The sequence below is a fragment of the Microcaecilia unicolor genome, chromosome 8, assembly GCF_901765095.1.
Source record: "Microcaecilia unicolor chromosome 8, aMicUni1.1, whole genome shotgun sequence".
Lineage (NCBI taxonomy): Eukaryota > Metazoa > Chordata > Amphibia > Gymnophiona > Siphonopidae > Microcaecilia > Microcaecilia unicolor.
This window is the reverse complement of record NC_044038.1, coordinates 95,418,576-95,443,473: the sequence shown is the minus strand read 5'-3', so window position 1 is coordinate 95,443,473 and position 24,898 is coordinate 95,418,576. Positions and strand designations below refer to the sequence as shown.

At 43.9% G+C, this 24,898-nt stretch overlaps 1 protein-coding gene across 2 annotated transcripts in view; it reads right to left on the bottom strand.

The window, feature by feature from the left end:
- NPHS1 (NPHS1 adhesion molecule, nephrin) overlaps positions 1–24,898 on the bottom strand; it is a 387,780-nt gene that overhangs the window by 222,450 nt on the left and 140,432 nt on the right. For both annotated transcript variants that reach the window (XM_030213102.1, XM_030213103.1), the window contains 2 exons: positions 18,741–18,912; positions 17,892–18,049 (listed from right to left, as the gene is read on the bottom strand). In XM_030213102.1, the coding sequence (XP_030068962.1) occupies positions 17,892–18,049; positions 18,741–18,912 (330 nt within the window). The remainder of the gene's footprint in view (positions 1–17,891; positions 18,050–18,740; positions 18,913–24,898) is intronic.

The window sequence follows — 24,898 nt, the reverse complement described above, 5'->3', positions numbered from 1 at the left end:
AGAGCATTTCCAACACTTAGCTGACAGTTATTTTCCTGTTCATCCACTACACAGTGTTGGTTCTTTTCTACAGCCACCTCCTTCACAATTGGTTCCTGCCTTTCCAATTATCTTCCCAGAAGATGTAAAAGCACAGGCAACTGAATCTTTGAAAAAGTTGTACCAAAACCAGACTGAAATGGAAGGCTTGAGTCCATCAACATCAACAACTCAGGATCCTCCACAATCCACATTCCCAGAAAGTGTCACATCTGTAGAACAGCCATAAGTACAGAAGTATTGCCACACTGGGACAAACCAAAGGTCCATCAAGCCCAGCATCCTGTTTCCAAGAGTGGCCAATCCAGGTCACAAATACCTGGCAAGATCCAAAAAAAGCTCAATACATTTTATGCTGCTTATCCCAGTCAATTTAATAATGGTCTATGGACTTTTACTTTAGGAAGCCATACAGACCCTTTTTAAACTCCACTAAGCTAACCGCCTTTACCATATTCTCTGGCAATGAATTCCACAGTTTAATTACACGTTGAATGAAGAAAACTTTTCTCCAATTTGTATTAAATTTACTACTTTGTAGCTTCATCGCATGCCCCTTAGTCCTAGTATTTTTGGAAAGAGTACCAGGTACTTCTTAGCCAAGATCAGGTGACCCTCAGGGGGAGGAATGCTGGCTTCGGCCTAACCCCTGGTAAGCCTTTTCTTGGTTGAGAGGTGCCCAGCTCTCCCACCGGTTGCCTTTTCAGGTGCCGTGGAGGACTTGCAGCTCATCTGCATATCCTCGGAGCCTTCACCGGAGTGACTCCCAGGTCCGTTCCGATCCACTCGGGGCCTCTGCTCAAGGTGCACAGTGCTCCTACCAGGTGCTGTGGAGGACTTGCAGCATTCTGCATATCCTCACAGCTGCATCCGGGGTGACTCCCAAATCCACCCCGACCTTCCCAGGGCCTTCGCCACAGTTACCCAGGGCTTTCGCTCCACCTACCCAGAGCTACCAGGTACTTCTTAGCCAAGATCAGGTGACCCTCAGGGGGAGGAATGCTGGCTTCGGCCTAACCCCTGGTAAGCCTTTTCTTGGTTGAGAGGTGCCCAGCTTTCCTTCTAATAAGTTCTGGGAGAAGAGGATATTTCTCTGGTAAGTGAACAAATTTTGCTTGTGCTTTCGGAACTTGAAGATTGGGGTTTAAAGGAGGAACTGTAAGTTAGTGATAGGCTGATATCCTTAATACTTTAGCAAGTTTTAAATTACGGAAAAACTCAAAAAACACTAAGATGGTGTCAGCAGTCCAGCAGCGAGAGGGGTGCTATCCAGTCTTTTGCATTGAGTGTCACATGTATGATTATCTCCCAATTGGTGAGGTGTCATATGTGTGTGCCCGATGCAAAGAGCTCCTAGCTCTCAGAGAACGTGTCCGTTCTCTTGAGGCTAGAGTAGCAGACTTGATGGAGCTGAGGGAGACAGAGAGGTACATAGAGGAGACCTACAGGGATGTTGTAGAGAAGTCCCACCTCCAGTCAGGTAGCCCCTGTGCTACCTTGGAGGAAGGAGGTCTCCTAGAAGGAGAGCATCACCCTGGTGAAGTAGGAAGTACTCCTGTAGCCAGGACCTGCCCACCAGGGGATGTACTATCCTTTCGCACCGAAGATATATCTCCAAATATTGCCCGGGAGGGAAAGGTTAGGACAGCTGTTGTACTTGGTGATTCAATCATTAGGCATATAGATAGCTGGGTGGCTGGTGGACGTGAGGATCGCCTGGTGACTTGCCTGCCTGGTGCGAAGGTGGCGGACCTCACGCGTCACCTAGATAGGATTTTATATAGTGCTGGGGAGGAGACGGCTGTCTTGGTACATGTGGGTACTAATGACATAGGAAAATGTGGGAGAGAGGTTCTGGAAGCAAAATTTAGGCTCTTAGGTAGAAAGCTGAAATCCAGATCCTCCAGGGTAGCATTTTCTGAAATGCTACCTGTGCCACGCGCAGGGCCCAAGAGACAGGCAGAGCTCCAGAGTCTCAATGCGTGGATGAGACGATGGTGCAGGGAGGAGGGCTTTAGATTTGTTAGGAACTGGGCAACATTCTGGGGAAGGGGGAGCCTATTCCGAAAGGATGGGCTCCATCTTAACCAGAGTGGGACCAGGCTGCTGGCATCGGCGTTTAAGAAGGAGATAGAGCAGCTTTTAAACTAGAAATGGGGGGAAGGCCGACAGTCGCTCAAAAGAGCATGGTTCGGGATAAGGTATCTTTCAAAGATATCACCATAACAGGGAAGATAGAGTATCCTGATAGTGAGGTTGCAAAAGAGATTGTAGTAGATCGGGTATCCTTAAATAACAATAAAAATCAGACAAAAGATTGCCAATTAATACTGTCAAGTACTAAGCATGATGTACTTAGGAACAACAAACATAGTTTGAAATGTCTATATGCGAATGCCAGGAGCCTAAGAAATAAGATGGGGGAGCATATACAAAAACATGGACTGATGAGACAAAGTCAGCACGGATTTAGTGAAGGGAAGTCTTGCCTCACCAATCTAATGCATTTTTTTGAGGGGGTAAGCAAACATGTGGACAATGGGGAGCCGGTTGATATTGTATATCTGGATTTTCAGAAGGCGTTTGACAAAGTGCCGCACGAAAGACTCCTGAAGAAATTGCAGAGTCATGGAATCGGAGGTAGGGTATTATTATGGATTAAGAACTGGTTGAAAGATAGGAAGCAGAGAGTAGGATTGCGTGGCCAGTATTCTCAGTGGAGGAGGGTAGTTAGTGGGGTCCCGCAGGGGTCTGTGCTGGGTCCGTTGCTTTTTAATGTATTTATAAATGACCTAGAGATGGGAATAACTAGTGAGGTAATTAAATTCGCCGATGACACAAAATTATTCAGGGTCGTCAAGTCGCAGGAGGAATGTGAACGATTACAGGAGGACCTTGCGAGACTGGGAGAATGGGCGTGCAAGTGGCAGATGAAGTTCAATGTTGACAAGTGCAAAGTGATGCATGTGGGTAAGAGGAACCCGAATTATAGCTACGTCTTGCAAGGTTCCGCGTTAGGAGTTACGGATCAAGAAAGGGATCTGGGTGTCGTCGTCGATGATACGCTGAAACCTTCTGCTCAGTGTGCTGCTGCGGCTAGGAAAGCGAATAGAATGTTGGGTGTTATTAGGAAGGGTATGGAGTCCAGGTGTGCGGATGTTATAATGCCGTTGTATCGCTCCATGGTGCGACCGCACCTGGAGGATTGTGTTCAGTACTGGTCTCCGTATCTCAAAAAAGATATAGTAGAATTGGAAAAGGTACAGCGAAGGGCGACGAAAATGATAGTGGGGATGGGACGACTTTCCTACGAAGAGAGGCTGAGAAGGCTAGGGCTTTTCAGCTTGGAGAAGAGACGGCTGGGGGAGATATGATAGAAGTGTATAAAATAATGAGTGGAATGGATCGGGTGGATGTGAAGCGACTGTTCACGCTATCCAAAAATACTAGGACTAGAGGGCATGAGTTGAAGCTACAGTGTGGTAAATTTAAAACGAATCGGAGAAAATGTTTCTTCACCCAACGTGTAATTAGACTCTGGAATTCGTTGCCGGAGAACGTGGTACGGGCGGTTAGCTTGACGGAGTTTAAAAAGGGGTTAGATAGATTCCTAAAGGACAAGTCCATAGACCGCTATTAAATGGACTTGGAAAAATTCCGCATTTTTAGGTATAACTTGTCTGGAATGTTTTTACGTTTGGGGAGCGTGCCAGGTGCCCTTGACCTGGATTGGCCACTGTCGGTGACAGGATGCTGGGCTAGATGGACCTTTGGTCTTTCCCAGTATGGCACTACTTATGTACTTATGTACTTATATGCTCTGCAATTTTATTCTTAATAATAGCCTCCACCATCTTGCCCGGCACCGACGTCAGACTCACCGGTCTATAATTTCCCGGATCTCCTCTGGAACCCTTCTTAAAAATCGGAGTAACATTGGCTACCCTCCAGTCTTCCGGTACTACACTCGATTTTAGGGACAGATTGCATATTTCTAACAGTAGCTCCGCAAGTTCATTTTTTAGTTCTATTAATACTCTGGGATGAATACCATCAGGTCCCGGTGATTTACTACTCTTCAGCTTGCTGAACTGACCCATTACATCCTCCAAGGTTACAGAGAATTCGTTTAGTTTCTCCGACTCCCCCGCTTCAAATATTCTTTCCGGCACCGGTGTCCCCCCCAAATCCTCCTCGGTGAAGACCGAAGCAAAGAATTCATTTAATTTCTCCGCTACGGCTTTGTCCTCCCTGATCGCCCCTTTAACACCATTTTCGTCCAGCGGCCCAACCGACTCTTTGGCCGGTTTCCTGCTTTTAATGTATCTAAAAAAAATTTTACTATGTATTTTTGCTTCCAACGCTAATTTCTTCTCAAAGTCCTTTTTTGCCCTCCTTATCTCCGCTTTGCATTTGGCTTGGCATTCCTTATGATCTATCCTGTTACTTTCAGTTGGTTCTCTTCTCCACTTTCTGAAGGATTGTTTTTTGGCTCTAATGACTTCCTTTATCTTACTGTTTAGCCACGCCGGCTGACGTTTAGTCTTTTTTCCCTTTTTTCTAATACGTGGAATATATTTGTCCTGAACCTCCAGGATGGTGTTTTTAAACAGCATCCACGCCTAACGCAAGGTTTTTACTCTGCGAGCTGCTCCTTTCAGTCTTTTTTTCACCATTTTTCTCATTTTGTCGTAATCACCTTTTCTATAGTTAAACGCTAGCGTACTTGATTTCCTAGTTTCACTTCCTTCAATGCCAATATCAAAACCGATCATATTATGATCACTGTTATCAAGCGGCCCTCGTACCGTTACCCCCTGCACTAGATCATGAGCACCACTAAGGACTAAGTCTAGTATTTTTCCTTCTCTTGTCGGCTCCTGAACTAGCTGTTTCATGAAGCTGTCCTTGATTTCATCAAGAAATCTTATGTCCCTTGCGTGTACAGATGTTACATTAACCCAGTCTATATGCGGGTAATTGAAATCCCCCATTATTATTGTGTTGCCCAGTTTGTTTGCGTCCCTGATTTCCTTTAACATTTCCGCATCCGTCTGTTCGTCCTGGCCAGGCGGACGGTAGTACACTCCTATCACTATCCTTTTCCCCTTTGCACATGGAATTTCAATCCACAGTGATTCCAAGGAGTGTTTTGTTTCCTGCAGAATTTTCAATCTATTTGATTCAAGGCTCTCGTTAATATACAATGCTACCCCTCCACCAATCCGATTCACCCTATCACTACGATATAATTTGTACCCCGGTATGACAGTGTCCCACTGGTTATCCTCCTTCCACCAGGTCTCAGAGATGCCTATTATATCTAATTTTTCATTTAGTGCAATATATTCCAACTCCCCCATCTTATTTCTTAGGCTCCTGGCATTCACATATAGACATTTCAAACTATGTTTGTTGTTCCTAAGTACATCATGCTTAGTACTTGACAGTATTAATTGGCAATCTTTTGTCTGATTTTTATTGTTATTTAAAGATACCCGATCTACTACAATCTCTTTTGCAACCTCACTATCAGGATACTCTATCTTCCCTGTTATGGTGATATCTTTGAAAGATACCTTATCCCGAACCATGCTCTTTTGAGCGACTGTCGGCCTTCCCCCCATTTCTAGTTTAAAAGCTGCTCTATCTCCTTCTTAAACGCCGATGCCAGCAGCCTGGTCCCACTCTGATGAGACAAAGTCAGCACGGATTTAGTGAAGGGAAGTCTTGCCTCACCAATCTAATGCATTTTTTTGAGGGGGTAAGCAAACATGTGGACAATGGGGAGCCGGTTGATATTGTATATCTGGATTTTCAGAAGGCGTTTGACAAAGTGCCGCACGAAAGACTCCTGAAGAAATTGCAGAGTCATGGAATCGGAGGTAGGGTATTATTATGGATTAAGAACTGGTTGAAAGATAGGAAGCAGAGAGTAGGATTGCGTGGCCAGTATTCTCAGTGGAGGAGGGTAGTTAGTGGGGTCCCGCAGGGGTCTGTGCTGGGTCCGTTGCTTTTTAATGTATTTATAAATGACCTAGAGATGGGAATAACTAGTGAGGTAATTAAATTCGCCGATGACACAAAATTATTCAGGGTCGTCAAGTCGCAGGAGGAATGTGAACGATTACAGGAGGACCTTGCGAGACTGGGAGATTGGGCGTGCAAGTGGCAGATGAAGTTCAATGTTGACAAGTGCAAAGTGATGCATGTGGGTAAGAGGAACCCGAATTATAGCTACGTCTTGCAAGGTTCCGCGTTAGGAGTTACGGATCAAGAAAGGGATCTGGGTGTCGTCGTCGATGATACGCTGAAACCTTCTGCTCAGTGTGCTGCTGCGGCTAGGAAAGCGAATAGAATGTTGGGTGTTATTAGGAAGGGTATGGAGTCCAGGTGTGCGGATGTTATAATGCCGTTGTATCGCTCCATGGTGCGACCGCACCTGGAGTATTGTGTTCAGTACTGGTCTCCGTATCTCAAAAAAGATATAGTAGAATTGGAAAAGGTACAGCGAAGGGCGACGAAAATGATAGTGGGGATGGGACGACTTTCCTATGAAGAGAGGCTGAGAAGGCTAGGGCTTTTTAGCTTGGAGAAGAGACGGCTGAGGGGAGATATGATAGAAGTTTATAAAATAATGAGTGGAATGGATCGGGTGGATGTGAAGCGACTGTTCACGCTATCCAAAAATACTAGGACTAGAGGGCATGAGTTGAAGCTACAGTGTGGTAAATTTAAAACGAATCGGAGAAAATTTTTCTTCACCCAACGTGTAATTAGACTCTGGAATTCGTTGCCGGAGAACGTGGTACGGGCGGTTAGCTTGACGGAGTTTAAAAAGGGGTTAGATAGATTCCTAAAGGACAAGTCCATAGACCGCTATTAAATGGACTTGGAAAAATTCCGCATTTTTAGGTATAACTTGTCTGGAATGTTTTTACGTTTGGGGAGCGTGCCAGGTGCCCTTGACCTGGATTGGCCACTGTCGGTGACAGGATGCTGGGCTAGATGGACCTTTGGTCTTTCCCAGTATGGCACTACTTATGTACTTATGTACTTATGTACCCATTGCACTCCATTCATTATTTTATAGTCCTCTATCATATCTCCCCTCAGGCATTTCTTCTCCAAGCTGAAGGGCCCTAGACGCTTCAGCCTTTCCTCATGGGGAAGTCGTCCCATCCCCTTTATCATTTTTGTCACCCTTCTCTGTACCTTTTCTAATTCCACTATATCTTTGTTGAGATGCGGTGACCAGAATTGAACACAATATTCGAGGTGCAGTCGCACCATGGACCAATACAAAGGTATTATAATAGCCTCATTTTTGTTTTGCATTCCTTTCCTAATAACATAGTAGATGATGGCAGATAAAGACCTGTGCAGTCCATCCAGTCTGCCCAACAAGATAAACTCATTACACATGGTATGTGATACTTCATATGTATGCCTGACCTTGGATTTGTCCTTGCCATTTTCAGGGCATAGACATCTGCCCAGCACTGGCTTTGCTTCCCAATTACTGGTGTTGCCCAAGCTCCACTAAGCTTCTATGGATCCATTCCTTCTGAACAGGATTCCTGTGTGTTTATCCCATGCATTTTTTAATTCCATTTTCATCTCCACCACCTCCACTGGAGGGCATTCAAGTATTTATCATCTTCTCTGGAAAAAAAAAAACTTCCTGACATTATTCTCGAGTCTGCCTCCCTTCAACCTTAATTCATGTCCTCTAGTTCTACCACCTTCCCATCTCTGGAAATATTTGAACGTCTGTATCATATCACCCCTGTTTCTCCTTTCCTCCAGGGTATACACATTCAGATCAGTAAGTCTCTCCTCCTACGTCTTGTAACGCAAATTCCATACCATTTTTGCAGCTTTTCTTTGCACCATTTTAAGTCTTTTACATCGTTAGCAAGATATGGCCTCCAAAATTGAACACAATACTCCATGTGGGGCCTCATTAAGGACTTGTTGAGGGGCATCAACATATCCTTTCTTCTGCTGGTTATACCCCTTTCTATGCAGCCTAGCATTCTTCTGGCCACAGCCACCACCTTGTCACATTGTTTCTTCACCTTCAGATCCTTGAACATCATCACCCCAAGCTCCCTCTCCTAAGTCAAGGTTACCAATCTCTTTCCTTCTATCTGGTATCTCTCTTTTGGGTCTCTGCACACCAAGTGAATCACTCTGCACTTCTTGGCATTAAATTTTAACTCAATTCAATAAATACAGTCACCGTAACTCAATTTCCTTCGAAAGCTAATCAAGAAATGTATTAAGTTATGTCCAATAAAAAAGGTATCATCTTATTTTCTTTTCCATGTTTTATTTTGTTTGATTTCTATTGATGATTTTTGATTAAATTTTAACTGCCAGACCCTTGACCATTCTTCCAACATTTGTAGATCCCTTCTCATGGTTTATACTCCTTCCAGGGTATCCACTCTATTGGCTATCTTCATGTCTTCCCCAAAAAGGCAAACATTTCCTTCTAACTTGTACTAAGTATTCGCTGCCTTGTATATTGAATTGGTTGTTGCTGACTGAATTTAAAAGAATATATATATTTAACCACAAGTTCAACATCTGAATATGCCCCAATCAATCCAAAATTGTATTTAGGAATTTAGAGAATAAACAAGAAGTCAAAAATATATTGAATAGGGTAACAATTAAAAAAAAAAAAGAATTTAATGCTGTGATGGAACAACATAAATTACAGTTGTCTGTCATGTTCTAAAGTAAGGTCTTTTATGCTGCAGCTGTGGCTTGCTAAATTAAGCTATAATTGTCTGACATCACTATGGTTGGGTGCACACAAGCATCACAGAAAGAAAAAAAAATGGAGGAATCCATTTAGGAGTTGTGGTTATATCAAAAATGAGCCTATATGGAAGGATGTTTCCTAAATTCTGCACCACTAAAATCATATTGAACATAATGCACTCTTGAGATCATTCAGGGGGCCCTTTTATAAAAGCTTAGCATGTGCTAAATGCTAAGAAGTCTATTTTATTCCTAATAGAATTAGAATGTGCTATGCTTTTGAAAAAGGGCTCCCTAGTATTTTAAGTACAAATATTTTTTATAGAAATTCAAGAAATGTAAAAATATAGATTACTCTTTGCAATTAGCATTAACAGCACTAAAAATGCCTAGCAATTGAGAAGGGAATATTAGAATAATCTTAAAATCAACTACAGCGCTGATAATTCACTACATTAACATTTAGTTTCAAAAAGGAAAAGCTAAGATCATGAATACGCATTCTAAACAAATCAAATCACCAGCTTTTCAATTTACCCCCGTTTACTAAGCTGTGCTAGCGGCTACTGTGAACTAATGATGACACAGCCCAATATTCTATTTGCTTTCTTAGCCACCACAGCACACTGAGCAGAGGATTTCAACGTATCATCAACAACGAAGCCGAGATCCCTTTCTTAGTCGGTGACTCCTAACATGGAACCTTGCATTATGTAGCTATAGTTTGGGTTCCTCTTTCCCACATGCATCACTTTGCTCTTGCTCACATTAAACGTCATCTGCCATTTAGATGTCCAGTCTCCCAATCCAGTAAGGTCCTCATGTAATTTTTCACAGTCCTCTCGCGATTTAACAACTTTCAATAACTTTGTGTCGTCAGCAAATTTAATTACATCACTAGTTATTCCCATCTCTAGATCATTTATAAATATGTTAAAAAGCAGCGGTCCCAGCACAGACCGCTGAGGAGCCCCACTATCTACCCTTCTCCATTGAGAATACTGACCATTTAACCCTACTCTCTGTTTTCTATCCTTAAACCAGTTTTTAATCCACAATAGGACACTACCTCTTATCCCATGACTCTCCAATTTCTTCTGGAGTCTTTCATGAGGTATTTTTTCAAACGCATTTTGAAAATCCAGATACACAATGTCAACCAGCTCACCTTTATCCACATGTTTTGTTCACTCCTTCAAAGAAATGTAATAGATTGGTGAAGCAAGATTTCCCTTCAGTAAATCCATGTTGGCTTTGTCCCATTAATCTATGCTTTTAAATATGCTCTGAAATTTTGTTCTTCATAATAGTCTCTACCATTTTGCCCAGCACCGACGTCAGGCTCACCAGTCTATAATTTCCTGGATCCCCTCTGGAACCTTTTTCAAATATCAGCATTACATGGGCTACCCTCCAGTGGAGCTGCCCCAGAAGCATGGGAATTAAGGAGGCATGAGGGAACCACCAAGGCCGTCGAGGGCTCAGTCGACAGCACCGAGACCAGAGCGCAGCAGCAGCGACAAGAGGAGAAAGGGGCAACGCAGCGGAGGCCCCGGAGACAGGCTCCGAGGGGTTCAGAGCAAAGCAGTAGCAGCAGCCTGAGGCTCCTGCCCCCCCCCCCCCCTCTGGTGTCTACCTCCAACATAGACATAGCTCCCAGGGTTGCGGAGTCTCTGTGCCCTGGGCAAGACGTCCGATCACCAGACTGTGAGTAAAGTGCCTATTATATTTCAAGATATTGAGACTTTACAAGTACATAAGTGCATAAGTATTGCCATACTGGGAAAGACCAAAGGTCCATCGAGCCCAGCATCCTGTTTCAAACAGTGGCCAATCCAGGTCACAAATACCTGGCAAGATCCCAAAAATGTACAAAACATTTTATACTGCTTATCCCAGAAATAGTGGATTTTCCCCAAGTCCATTTAATAATGGTCTATGGACTTTTCCTTTAGGAAGCCGTCCAAACCTTTTTTAAACTCCGCTAAGCTAACCGCCTTTACCACATTCTTTGGCTACGAATTCCAGAGTTTAATTACACATTGAGTGAAGAAATATTTTCTCCAATTCGTTTTAAATTTACTACATTGTAGCTTCATCGCATGCCCCCTAGTCTGAGTATTTTTGGAAAGCGTAAACAGACACTTCACATCTACTGTTCAACTCCACTCATTATTTTATAGACCTCTATCATATCTCCCCTCAGCTGCGTTTTCTCCAAGCTGAAGAGCCCTAGCCGCTTTAGCCTTTCCTCAAAGGGAAGTGGTCCCATCCCATTTATCATTTTCGTCGCCCTTCTCTGCACCTTTTCTAATTCCACTATATCTTTTTTGAGATGCGGCGACCAGAATTGAACACAATATTCGAGGTGCGGTCACACCATGGAGCGATACAAAGGCATTATAACATCCTCATTTTTGTTTTCCATTCATTTCCTAATAATACCTAACATTCTATTTGCTTTCTTAGCCACAGCAGCACACTGAGCAGAAGGTTTCAATGTATCATCAACGACGACACCTAGATCCATTTCTTGGTCCGTAACTCCTAACGTGGAACCTTGCATGACATACTGTAGCTATAATTCGGGTTCCTCTTTCCCATATGCATCACTTTGCACTTGCTCATGTTAAACGTCATCTGCCATTTAGACGCCCAGTCTCCCAGTCTCGTAAGGTCCGCTTGTAATTTTTCACAATCCTCCCGCAATTTAACGACTTTGAATAACATTGTGTCATCAGCAAATTTAATTACCTCACTAGTTACTCCCATCTCTAGGTCATTTATAAATATGTTAAAAAGCAGCGGTCCCAGCACAGAGCCCTGGGGAACCCCACTAACTACCCTTCTCCATTGAGAATACTGACCATTTAACCCTACTATCTGTTTTCTATCTTTTCACTGACAAGGCTTGAAAGGCCTGACAGTAAAAACCAAAGTAAAAACTGAATAATTGCTAATGAACTGAAAGGAAATGACATCAGAGGAAGGCGGGACGCAGAGAGGGCAGGATTCAGAAAGCGAAGGACAGAGCACTTGAGCCTGGCTGCGCTTGCTTGCTGCTTTTACGCTTGCCCGTTTGCCGCTGCTAGAGAAGAGAAGCATTTATTTAAAAGTAGATGGGGGGGGGGGGGGAGCTGCAGAACCATGGAGGATATGGGGGGAACAGAGAGAGGGGCTGCCCTGCCCTATGGGGGGAGCTTGAGAGAGAGGCTGTTGCCTGATTGGTAGGTGGTGAGAGGGGGGAAAGCTGCTGGGACCCTGGGGAGGGGGTTAAGAGAGGAGGAGAAGATGCTGGGTCACAGTGTCTGAGAAAGTGGTTCAGAGAGAGGTATTGGTGCGGGTGAGAGAGAGGGAAGCTGCTGGATGGATGGAGTATTTGAGAGAGAGGGAGCTGCTGGGGGAGGCTTGAGAGAGAGGAGAGTTATGGGGTGGTTGTTTGAGAGAGGGAGCTACTGAATCACAGGGGCAGGAGGGGTTAAGAGAGGGGGAACTGCTGGATCGCACAGGCTGGGAGTGATTGAGATAGGGGGAGCTACTGGATTACAGGCACCTGGGGGGTTGAGAGAGAGAACTGTCGAATTGGAGGGGGTCAGAGAGAGGGAAGCTGCCAGATCAGTGGGGGGGGGGGGGGGGGTGAAAGGGGACTAGGGAGGTTGAATGAGCTGAATCACAAGCTGGGGTGGGGGGTTGAGAGAGAGAAGGCCTGCAGAATCAGGAGGTGACAGGGAGAAGGGTGAGCTGCTGGACAATAGGAGGACAGTTGAGAGAGAGGCCAGCTGCCAAACTGCAGAGGAGGGGATGCTTGAAAGAGAGGGAACTGCAAATTAAGCATACATATCATTTGCGAATAGAAAAACTAAATGATCTGACAACAAAGGTAGAAAAAAGTATTTTATTCAGAATTTATTAATTGGAATATGTCAGCTTTTTGAAATGTGCATCTGTGATATTTTCCATGTAAGTTTCAATTTTTCTGGTATTGCTGCATGCTGAGTCTGACTTCTTCAGTTAACTTTCCAGTATTTTGCCTTCATATTTTTTGATTTCTAGTTCCTTGGGGCATGTGTTTTTCATGTGTGATCAAGGTGCAGTATTCTGCTAGCGTGTAGTATTTGCAGCCCTTTTTGTTTTGCTTTTTTTTCAAGAGGTAGTGTATTGGTGCTTTAGAGCCTGCCTGGTGTAATTACAGTTCTGCCTTTTCACACATAAGGTTGTAGCTCGTCCTGTCCTTGGAATTAGTGCTGTTATGGTTTAGTAAGGATATGAGTGTGTTTTTGCACGAGTTTGTGTATTGCATTTTGCAGTGCAGAGATTGTGTGTTGGCCTTACTGAGGTGGCACCAAAACATCAGAAAGGGTGTAGAGCCTAAATCATGACACACTGCCTCTTGAAGGATCTACATATAGAGCCTATGCATTTCTGAGGTCAACACTGGCATGGCATGGGAAAGGGGGTGGGGAAATACTACTGGAGAGGAAGAGGGAGTGCTGGGTAAGGAGGAAGGAAGGAAGGAAGGAAGGGAGAAAGAGCTGGCTTGATATCTCATACATATTCATTATGGTTATTCACAAAAAAAGCCAGCTTTTTTTCCCTTCCTTCCTTCCTTCCTCCATATTAGCATATTCATTTGAATATATATGCAAATGAATATGCTAATATGCTCCACCCCATCCTTTGCCCCCCCCCCCCAAATGAAACAGTCAAACTACGCCCATGCACCACACCTCACCAAACTGTTAACAACCTAAACAAAGGTAAAACACTTACATGCGAACAACCACAACAGAAGGGAAAGAAGGGCCCAAACAAACTCACCTCAACAAGGAAACAACAACTAACAAAAGTCCACTTAACACCAAATACAAAATAGGTGGGAAAATGTGGGATACAAATGCAATAAATAAATAAATACAGAAGACCCATTCCAAACAATCCAAGTGGGCTACGTCAACGCCAGATCCGCTGTAATACTAACAGACTGGATCATGTCAGAAAACCTCGATCTACTCTTCCTCACTGAAACTTGGATCCATGACCTAAAGGACCCTATAATCCTAGACCTGTGCCCTCCAGGATACAAACTCACACACTGGACCAGAAAAGACAAGAGAGGTGGAGACATAGCACTAATCTATTGGTCCCACTTTACCACCGAAACCACTGCCGAGTCCATAACACCTCAACTTGAAATTGCCTCAATCAGAATCCACATCAAAACCCTACACGATCATGTGAATTGTGTCTTGTTTTACAGACCTCCAGGTAATTGGAACGAAGGCCAGACCAACTTCATGGACTTCATTTCAAACACTTGTGTAACCAACTCCAATATACTAGTATAAGGAGACATTAACCTTCACCTAGAAGACCCAAACTCTACCAACGCATGAGAATGCATGGAATTCCTCTACTCATGGGATCTTAAATGGCCACACATGCAAGCAACCCATGTCAAAGGGCACACACTCGACCTCATCTCACACAATCTGTCCACAGACCAGAACCTAATAATAACAGAAATTAAATGGACAGAAACACCATGGACCGACCACTACAAACTAAACCTATCCCTAAAATGGCGGAAAAAGGGTTCACACCATATACAAGAACACACAACCTACAGCACAAGAAGCCAAATAGACTCGGAAACATTCTGGCAACAGATATACAAAAACAAATAGACAGCACAAACGGACTCCATATACTACCTCTCAGAATGGGATAAAAGATGCAGAAACATACTGGACGAAATAGCACCCTTACGAACAAGAACCTCATGTAGGCATAACTCGTTACCGTGGTTCAACGAAGAACTGAAAAAAATAAAAACATAATCCAGGAAACTTGAACGAGCTTGGAAAAAAAATAAAAAACGAACACACACTCAACGCATGGAAACAAATACAAAGAAAATACAAATACGCAATAAGACAGACCAAAAGGTCATACTATAAAACTAATATAGGGCCAGATTACAAAGACACGAAGAAATTATACCAACTCGTGAACAAACTACTAGACATCACCTTGGTCACCACAACCAATACAGACATACCAACTGCAAACAACCTTGCTAAATACTTCAATGAAAAAATTGCAAACCTACGTAACACACTACCTCAGGATAACTCTGATATCGAAAATTTCATCACTGGCTTGGACCCAACCCCTGGTGAATACCCAGTGGACCGAACCTGGTCAAATTTCGCTCTCCTCATCGCAGAAACAGTCACCCAGGCGATTAATAGGTTCTCCAACTCTTATTGTAAATTGGATACCTGCCCCAGCTACCTAATAAAATCCGCCCCCCACAGCTTCATAGCAGACCTTACATCCCACTTAAACTACTTGCTTCAACAAGGTCTATTCCCTAAGGAAAATGGCAACATCCTACTCACCCCAATACCAAAAGATCCCAAGAAAAAATCAAATGAAATCACTAACTACCGCCCAGTAGCATCAATCCCACTGGTGGTCAAACTGATGGAAAGCATGGTAACCAAACAACTTACTGATTATATAAACAAATTCACAATATTATATGAATCACAATCAGGATTTCGCCCCCTCCATAGCACTGAAACAGTACTAATTACCTTCCTAGCCAAATTCAAGCAGGAAATAGCAACAGGCAAAAGCATACTTCTCCTCCAATTTGACATGTCCAGTGCGTTCAACATGGTAAACCATAAAATACTACTAAGACTTCTAGATTACTTTGGGATTGGAGGACACATACTTAGTTGGATCAAGGGTTTCCTAACCACTAGAACATATCAAGTGAAATCAAGCTCAAACATATCACCACCGAGGAAAGCAGAATGTGGAGTACCTCAAGGATCACCACTATCATCGATCCTTTTCAATCTAATGATGACCCCACTAGCCAAATCCTTATCCAACCAAGGACTTAACCCTTTCATCTATGCAGACGATGTCACAATATACATTCCTTACAAACGTGATCTGACAGAAATCATCAACGAAATCAAGCTCAGTTTGAATATCATGGACTCATGGGCAAACTCATTTCAACTAAAACTCAACACAGAAAAAACACACTGTCTCATCCTCTCATCCCCATACAATAGGAGCAAACCCACAAATATAAACACCCCAGATTATACCCTCCCTATCTCAGACAGCCTGACAATTCTCGGCATTACAATTGACCGTAACCTCACACTAGAGAACCAAGTGAAATCTACAACAAAGTAAATGTTCCACTCAATGTGGAAACTCAAACGCGTGAAACCATTCTTCCCGAGGGAAACATTTTGCAACTTGATACAATCAATGGTACTAAGCCATGTAGACTACTGCAATGGAATTTATGCGGGATGCAAAGAACAAATTATAAAGAAACTTCAGACCGCTCAAAACAAGGCTTATATTTGGAAAAACGTGATTCAAAAGCGCCAAACCCCTCCGAGAAAAACTGCACTGGCTCCCAATCAAAGAACGTATTGCTTTCAAAATCTGCACCCTGGTTCATAAAATTATGTACGGCGAAGCCCTGGGATACATGACAGACCGCATAGACCTACCAACCAGACACACAACAGGATCAACACAAACATACCTAAATCTCCACTACCCAAGCTGCAAAGGACTCAAATACAAATCAACCTATGAATCCAGCTTTTCCTAAATAAGTACACAACTATGGAACGCATTACCAAAAGCCGTGAAAACAACTTATGATCACCTAAACTTCCAGAAATCATTAAAAACTAACCTGTTCAAAAAGGCATACCCTACCGACCCAACTTAAATGCCTGAACCCTGCAACACAAAAAAACCAAAACTCGTAATGGACATATAATAACTCTTCCTCTCTATGATTCTCTAATGTGTCTGTACACACGAACCTTATTCTACCACAACATTACTGTATTTTTTCATACCAGAATTGGCAAATGCCTTTACGGTACTATGTAAGCCACATTGAGCCTGCAAATAGGTGGGAACTTGTGGGATACAAATGTAACAAACAAATAAAATAATATGGATGTTAGCAGTTTTTTGAGTGACTTTTATGGAAGAATGCCTCTTTTGAAGTCTATTGTTAATGAACTGGACAATTATTTATGTTCGAGTGATGCAGACGAAGGTGTTTAGATTTTTTGGAAAAACAAAAATGCTGACCAAAACTGCATGATTCCTGCTACCAGCATGTCTTCTGAGAGGATATTTTCTATTATGGGAAGGACTGTGGAAGACAGGAGAGCTAGACTGAATCCTGAGATTGTTGATGACTTATTATTGATCCACAGTTTAAAAAATCACAACAGTGCTTCATAGGGCATATTTCTCCCCCGCTAGGGCATACAGAGTTGGTTGTATTTTGTCCCCCTGGACATTTTAATAGGGTAGATTAGGGTTTCTTGGGTTAGTAGAAGTCAGATATTGGTGGGGTTGGAAGGATAAAGGGTGGTGGTGAGGGGATTATTTCAGTTGCTCTTTGTTATTATTGCTTTCTAAGTGTGATGTATAAATAATAGGTGTACAGAATATTGTTCTTTTACTATTTTAATAAAAAGATTTAAATATAAAATCATAAGTGTTCAAAGCTTGTGCAGATGAGGACAGAGCCTGTGGAGACGGGGTGGGGACATGGACAGAACCCAGGCAGATGTGTTGGGGATGGGGACAGAGCCTGTGTGGATGGGGAGAGAGCCCATGGGAACAGGGCTCTCTTTGTCCCCATGTCATTCTCTAGTAGCAGCTTTCAATAACTTGTCCATCATTGGCAGAAATGTGTGGCGTACAGCAGCAACCATGTAGAAAAGTAAATATGTGTAATAAAGGAGCAAGTTTCAAGCATTTTTTGCTTTTTATTCTTACTATATATTAATTTAAACAAAAGTTAAGGATGCAGAGTCATTACTTTTCATTTAATCCTCATACATGGTCGCACTATTGTTTCTGGTGATTCCATGAATTTTTGTTCTGTACATTGTGAATTTTCTGTCATCTCTGGTCTGCTCTGCAATGGAGACTCCCCACCACCACCAGAGCTCTACCAGGTCTTAGTGTGACTGCAGCGATACCCATGCATGTCCGGTACTTACATCCGTGATGGTCACTTCAGTCGTGGTCAGCTCCCGCCAGCCCAGCCACCAGCGGATTTGTACTGGAGGGTTACTGGCTGCAGTGAAACAGGACATGTAAATACTCATGTTCTGTTGAACACTGGCAGAGCCCAGAATTGTGACTTCAGTTGGAAGGACTATGCAAGGAGAAGGAAGGGAACAAGAGAAAGAGAACAGATAGGAGAGAAGACAAGGGAGAAAAGGAGTTATAAGGACAAGCTCTATCCAGTTTCAAACCAGGAGAAGTGTTTCAGGGAACTGGGCTAACATGAACAATGAAGGAGCTGGATGAGGAGATCCCAGCTCCAGCAATAGCAGACTTTCTCAGCAGGAGGCACTGTAAGGAACAGTTAGGAACACTATTTGTAACTAAATTGTAAGGACTGGTGCAGGAGTACTGGCTGTAGGAGAGCTCACAGCTCCTGCAGTACCAGCCTTCCCCAATAGGAGGCACTAGAGGGAACAGCATAGGACACGGTTTGTAACACCAGAAGCACCAGGTTTACAGGGAATAATATAGGAGCATTAAGTTTAATAAGCTGCAGGAAATGGTGAAGAAGCAGTGGCTTTGGGGAGCCATGCACTGCCATCCTTTTCCAGTAGGTGGCACTGTAGGAACAGCATACAATTACTGATTATAACAGTGCAGGAGCACCAACTGTGGGGGAACTCATAACTCCTGCATTCTCAGCCCTTCAAAGAAGGAAGCTCTTCGAGGAGCTGTAGGAGCAATATAAAAGAGCTATAGGGTATGGTAGAGAAGCACTGGCTATGGGAGAGGGGGAGGGAACGGATGTTATGGAGAATAGTATAAAGGTTTGTACTTACAGACAACGTTCAAGGCAATGCTGGTTTTTAGGGGCACAGGAGTGACCTGGTTGAGTGCTTCACAGCTCAGCACTACCATGTTATCTTCTGGTTTGACATTTAGAGACAGGAGGCTCCGGGATGACCGAAGAGAGTCGTCTGTCTCCCAGCTGGTGGAAATGACACTTTCATTCTGTACAGAGAGAAATGTATGCCATGAGAGTAGACCTAGACCAGCTGTTTTTACTTCCAGTGTTTGGGGGCCACAATTAGGGCAAGTTTTCAGAATATCCTTAATGAATATCCTTACAAGGTTGGTAAGGCACATTGAAATCTATCTTGTGCGTATACATTTAAGGTATCCTGAAAACCAAACATGTACTGCCCTTAAGGACCATCAGTGAAAATCACTGACCTTCAACATGAATCATCAGAGTTTTACAGATAGGGCTTTGAAGGAACATTTAGAATCCACCTTAGATTAGCCTGCAAGAGATGTTGAAAGCCATCTAGAACAGCATTTTTCAACCAGTGTGCCGTGGCTGATCCCCAGGTGTGCTGTGGGAATTGGGCCAGCTTAATTTGTGCCACAGTGGAGTAAGTTTTCTTGTATCTAGCGGTGAGTAGCAGAGAGCAGTGATTCATACAGCCTGCTTATGCCAACCCTAGAGCCTTCTCTCTGATGTAACTTCCTAATTCCACATAGTCAGGAAGGATCAGGGTTGGCACGAGCAGGCTGTATGAATCGCTACTCCCAGCCACTGATTGCTACAGACCAAAACACTTTTAAAAGATACACGGGGGGGGGGGGGGGGGGGGGGACGACAAGGGAAACAAACGTTGATGCCTGATTACTGGCTACAGAGTGGACAGGACAGAAAGATACTGGACTATTTTTGTGGAGGTGGGGGAAGAGGTAAGAGAAGGTAAATGCTAGACTATTTGTGAGAGGAGAAGAGAAGGAAATGCAGGATTATTTGTAAGGGTTGGGGGAGAAGATAAAAGCTGAATTCTATGTGAGAGTGGTGGGAGGGAAGAGATGGTAACATGCTGGACTGTGTGTGGGGGTGGGGGAATGAAGGTAAAATGCTGGACCTTGTGTGCAGGTGGGGGGAAGAAGGTAAAATGCTTGACCATGTGTTGGTGTGGGGGTGGGATAGAAGGTAAAATGCTGAATCATGTGTGGGGGTGTGCCTTGACAATTTTAGTGCTGTGTAAGTGTGCCATGAGATGAAAAAGATTGAAAATCTCTGATCTAGAACAATAAAAATATAGGGCTGCTAGGGATCTTAAAAGGTAACAAGAACCATAAAGAAACAGGGCCAGAAAAAACTTTAACCATTATTTAGGGCATGTTGGATGGTTAATCCGGGAGTGACTATGCACTAACATTGCAGACAGGCCCGTTCTAAATATTAATGTGGCTTTAACAGCACCCAGTTATTTCTGCATTAGCCACCTAACGCAGAAGGGGACTGGGAATATGCCTGGCATGTTGCTCAAACTCCTTAGAGACAGTAGACCTGCATTTTTAGGAGTTAGACACAACTGATATCATCCTGTATATCATCCTGTCAGGTGGGTAAGATTACACAGAGGGGCATAATCAAACGCGAACGTCTACGTCCATGGGCGTCTGTGTCCGAAAACGGGTACGTGAAGAGGCGGGACAGACCGTATTTTCGAAAAAATGGACGTTTTTCAGCTGGGTGTTTGTTTTTTTTAGCGATAATGGAAACTAAAAACGCCCAGCTCAAAAACGTCCTAATCCGAGCCATTTGGTCGTAGGAGGGGCCACGATTCGTAGTACACTTGCCCCCCTGACATGCCAGGACACCAACTGGGCACCCTAGAGGTCAGTGCGGTGGACTTCAGACAACGCTCCCACACGCATAGCTCCCTTACCACGGGTGCTGAGCCCCCAACCCCCCACCCCCAAAACCCACTACCCACAAATGTACAACACTACCATAGCTCTTAGGGGTGAAGGGGGCACCTACATGTGGGTACAGTGGGTTTTGCAGGCCTCCCATTTACCAGCACAAGTGTTACAGGTAGGGGGGGGATGGGCCTGGGTCCGCCTGGCTGAACTGCACTGCGGTACCCACTAAAAGTGCTCCAGGGACCTGCATACACGCAGGCCTCTAGGACTGGTTGCTGCTATATAACATTGGCACAGCAGTTGACACCTGAAGACTAATCTCTCCGAAAACGTCCTTTATTGGAATAAGCACGCTTACTCACAGTTAACTGCAGATCAGAGGTTGTGCCCCACTGGCAACGAGTCTCCCTGGTACTGAGATGAGCAGTAGGTCAGAGCTGGCAGAATGCTGTACAATGCCCTCTTTCAGCCACATTCAAGATAAGAACTAAGTTCTGTAGCGTGGCTAACACGTGAAAGGGATCTAAAACTGGCTTACAAAAATGGCCACTACCTCATGGACTACCAGAAACAAAACAGGGCACACTCTGACCCAGTAAGCAGGGGGAAAAGCACCATGGGAGTACAGCCTACCAACTACCAACATCGTGAGCATTTGCCACAAGCTAGTGGAATCACGGAACCCAATACACTACACCCACCACAATGCATTGCTGATGTGACTCTGCAGTGCGCATAACAGAAAAGGTGTCACACTCACCCGAGAGCCACATCAGAACCAGGGAAAGGCTGTCACAGGATAGAACACATTCTGCTGTCATAGAGGTGGGTACGGCATTTGAGGCTGGCATACAGGCTGGAAAAAAAGTTTGTAAAGTGGGGTTTTTTTGGTGGGACAGGGTTAGTGACCACTGGGGGAGTCCAGGGAGGTGATCCCCGATTCCCTCCAGTGGTCATCTGGTCAGTTGTGGCACTTTTTTGGGACCTGTTCGTGAAAAAAAAGGGTCCAAAAAAAATGACCCAAAATCGCGGTAAAAAAGCCTTTTTTTCGATTATCAGCTAAAGACGCCCATCTCTCCTCGGCCGATAACCACGCCCCAGTTCCGCCTTCACCACGCCTCCAACACACCCCCATCTACTTTACCCGTTTCTGCGACGGATTGCAGTTGGAAACGCCCAAAATCGGCTTTCGATTATACCGATTTGGGCGCCCACGGGAGAAAGACGCCCATCTCCCGATTTGGGTCGCAATATAGTCGTTTTTCTCTTTCGATTATAAGCAGGATAGTAACATAGTAGATGACGGCAGAAAAAGACCTGCACGGTCCATCCAGTCTGCCCAACAAGACAACTCATATGTGCTACTTTTTGTGTATACCCTACTTTGATTTGTACCTGTGCTCTTCAGGGCACAGACCGTATAATTCTGCCCAGCACTATCCCCGCCTCCCAACCACCAGCCCCGCCTCCCAACCACCGGCTCTGGCACAGACCGTATAAGTCTGCCCAGCACTATCCCCGCCTCCCAACCACCAGCCCCGCCTCCCACCACCGGCTCTGGCACAGACAGTATAAGTCTGCCCAGCACTATCCCTGCCTCCCAACCACCAGTCCCGCCTCCCACCACCAGCTCTGGCACAGACCGTATAAGTCTGCCCAGCACTATCCCCGCCTCCCAACCAGCAGCCCCGCCTCCCGATCTCGACTAAGCTCCTGAGGATCCATTCCTTCTGCACAGGATTCCTTTATGCTTATCCCACGCATGTTTGAATTCCGTTACTGTTTTCATTTCCACCACCTCCCGCGGGAGGGCATTCCAAGCATCCACTACGCTCTCCGTGAAAAAATACTTCCTGAGATTTTTCTTGAGTCTGCCCCCCTTCAATCTCATTTCATGTCCTCTCGTTCTACCACCTTTGCATCTCCGGAAAAGGTTCATTTGCGGAGTAATACCTTTCAAATATTTGAACGTCTGTATCATATCACCCCTGTTTCTCCTTTCCTCCAGAATATACATGTTTAGTTCAGCAAGTCTCTCCTCATACGTCTTGTAACGCAAATCCCATACCATTCTCGTAGCTTTTCTTTGCACCGCTTCAATTCTTTTTACATCCTTAGCAAGATACGGCCTCCAAAACTGAACACAATACTCCAGGTGGGGCCTCACCAACGACTTATACAGGAGCATCAACACCCCCTTTCTTCTGCTGGTCACACCTCTCTCTATACAACCTAACAACCTTCTAGCTATGGCCACCGCCTTGTCACACTGTTTCGTCGCCTTCAAATCCTCAGATACTATCACCCCAAGATCCCTCTCCCCGTCCGTACCTATCAGACTCTCCCCGCCTAACACATACATCTCCCGTGGATTTCTATTCCCTAAGTGCATCACTTTGCATTTCTTCGCATTGAATTTTAATTGCCAAACCTTAGACCATTCTTCTAGCTTCGTCAGATCCTTTTTCATGTTTTCCACTCCCTCCCGGGTGTCCACTCTGTTACAGATCTTAGTATCATCCGCAAATAGGCAAACTTTACCTTCTAACTCTTCAGCACAGTTGACACCCACTTATAACATATATGATCAAGCTTGAAAGAGAGAAACCCACTTATAACTATCACCGCCCTGTTACAGCTCTAACTTCAAGAAAAAATTGAAACTATAAAAAAACATAAGAATGTTGGTCCAGATAGATGAAACATTTACACAGGTACCTAAGTTGAAATTTAGCTCCCAAAGCTATAACATGTTGTTTAAAAGACAAAAATTTCTTTCTCCTATTTTGATTCCACTTAGAAATGACCAGAAAGGTATTTTCCCCTCAAAAAAAGAAATTTCAGAGGACCTAAAAAAAGAGTCACAAAAGCGAATCCTTATCCTGCTGAAATACAAAAGTAACAAGCAATGTAGATCTGGAGACTACTACTAATCATTTCTATAGCACTACAAGGCATATGCAGCGCTGCACACCATACACAAAAAGACAGTCCCTGCATAAAGAGCTTATAATCTACATAAGACAGGAGACAGACAGAACAATTAAGGGTAGGGGAATAAAGAGGTGAGGATAAAGGATAGGGCAAGTGAGCAGTGGTTAGGAGTCAAATGCAGTGGTAAAGAGGTGGGCTTTAAGTTTGGACTTGAAAACGGCCAAAGAGGGGGCTAGATGTACAGGCTCGGGAAGTTTATTCCAGGCGTGAGGTGCAGCAAGATAAAAGGAACGGAGTCTGGAATTAGCAGTAGAGGAGAAGGGAACAGATAAGAGAGATTTATCAATAGAACGGAGTACCCGAGGGGGGGGGGGCGTAGGGAGAGACAAGAGTGGAGAGGTACTGGGGAGCAGTAGAGTGAAAGCACTTATAGGTCAATAAGAGAAGTTTAAATTGAATGCGGAAATGGATAGGGAGCCAGTGAAGTGACTTAAGGAGAGGGCTAATGTGAGCATAGCGACTTTGGCAGAAAATGAGTTGCGCAGCAGAGTTTTGGACTGATTGAAGAGGAGAGAGATGGCTAAGAGGGAGGCCGGTAAGAAGCAGGTTACAATAATCAAGACGAGAAGTGACAAGAGTGTGGATAAGGGTTCTGGTAGAGTGCTCAGAGATGAAGGGACGGATTTTGCTGATGTTATAGAGAAAGAAACTTTGGCAATCTGCTGAATGTGAGCAGAGAAGGAGAGAGAGGAGTCAAAGATGACCCCAAGGTTATGAGCAGATGACACAGGGAGAATGAGAGTGCCATCCACAGAAATAGAGAAAGGGGGGAGAGGAGAGGTAGGTTTAAGGGGAAAGATGAGAAGCTCGGTTTTGGCCATGTTAAGTTTCAGATGACGTTGAGACATCTAGGCAGCGATATCAGATAGGCAGGCTGAAACTTTGGTCTGGATGCTGGTTGAGATTTCAGGGGTTGAGAGGTAATTTGGGAGTCATCAGCATAGAGATTACCTCTTCAACTGAATTTTCTAAAACATTACTTATATTAAGACTATCAGAAGACACTTCTACCAAGGCATTACCTGCAAGAGAACTAGTACATCTAGGAACTGGCAAATAATATATTTTATATAGTGGTGGAAGTCCAGTATCCAAATATTTAAGTTTTTCTTTCAAAAACCTATAAAATAGGTCTTTAGGTGTAACAGTCAATATTTTAGGAAATTTCAAAAGTCTTAAATTTAAATGAATTGTAAAATTATCCAAATTTTCAATTTTTCGCTGTAAAATTAATTTATCTTGAACCAAAGTCATCTGAACATTCTGCGACTTCTGAATAGAAGAGTCTAATATATTCAACTTA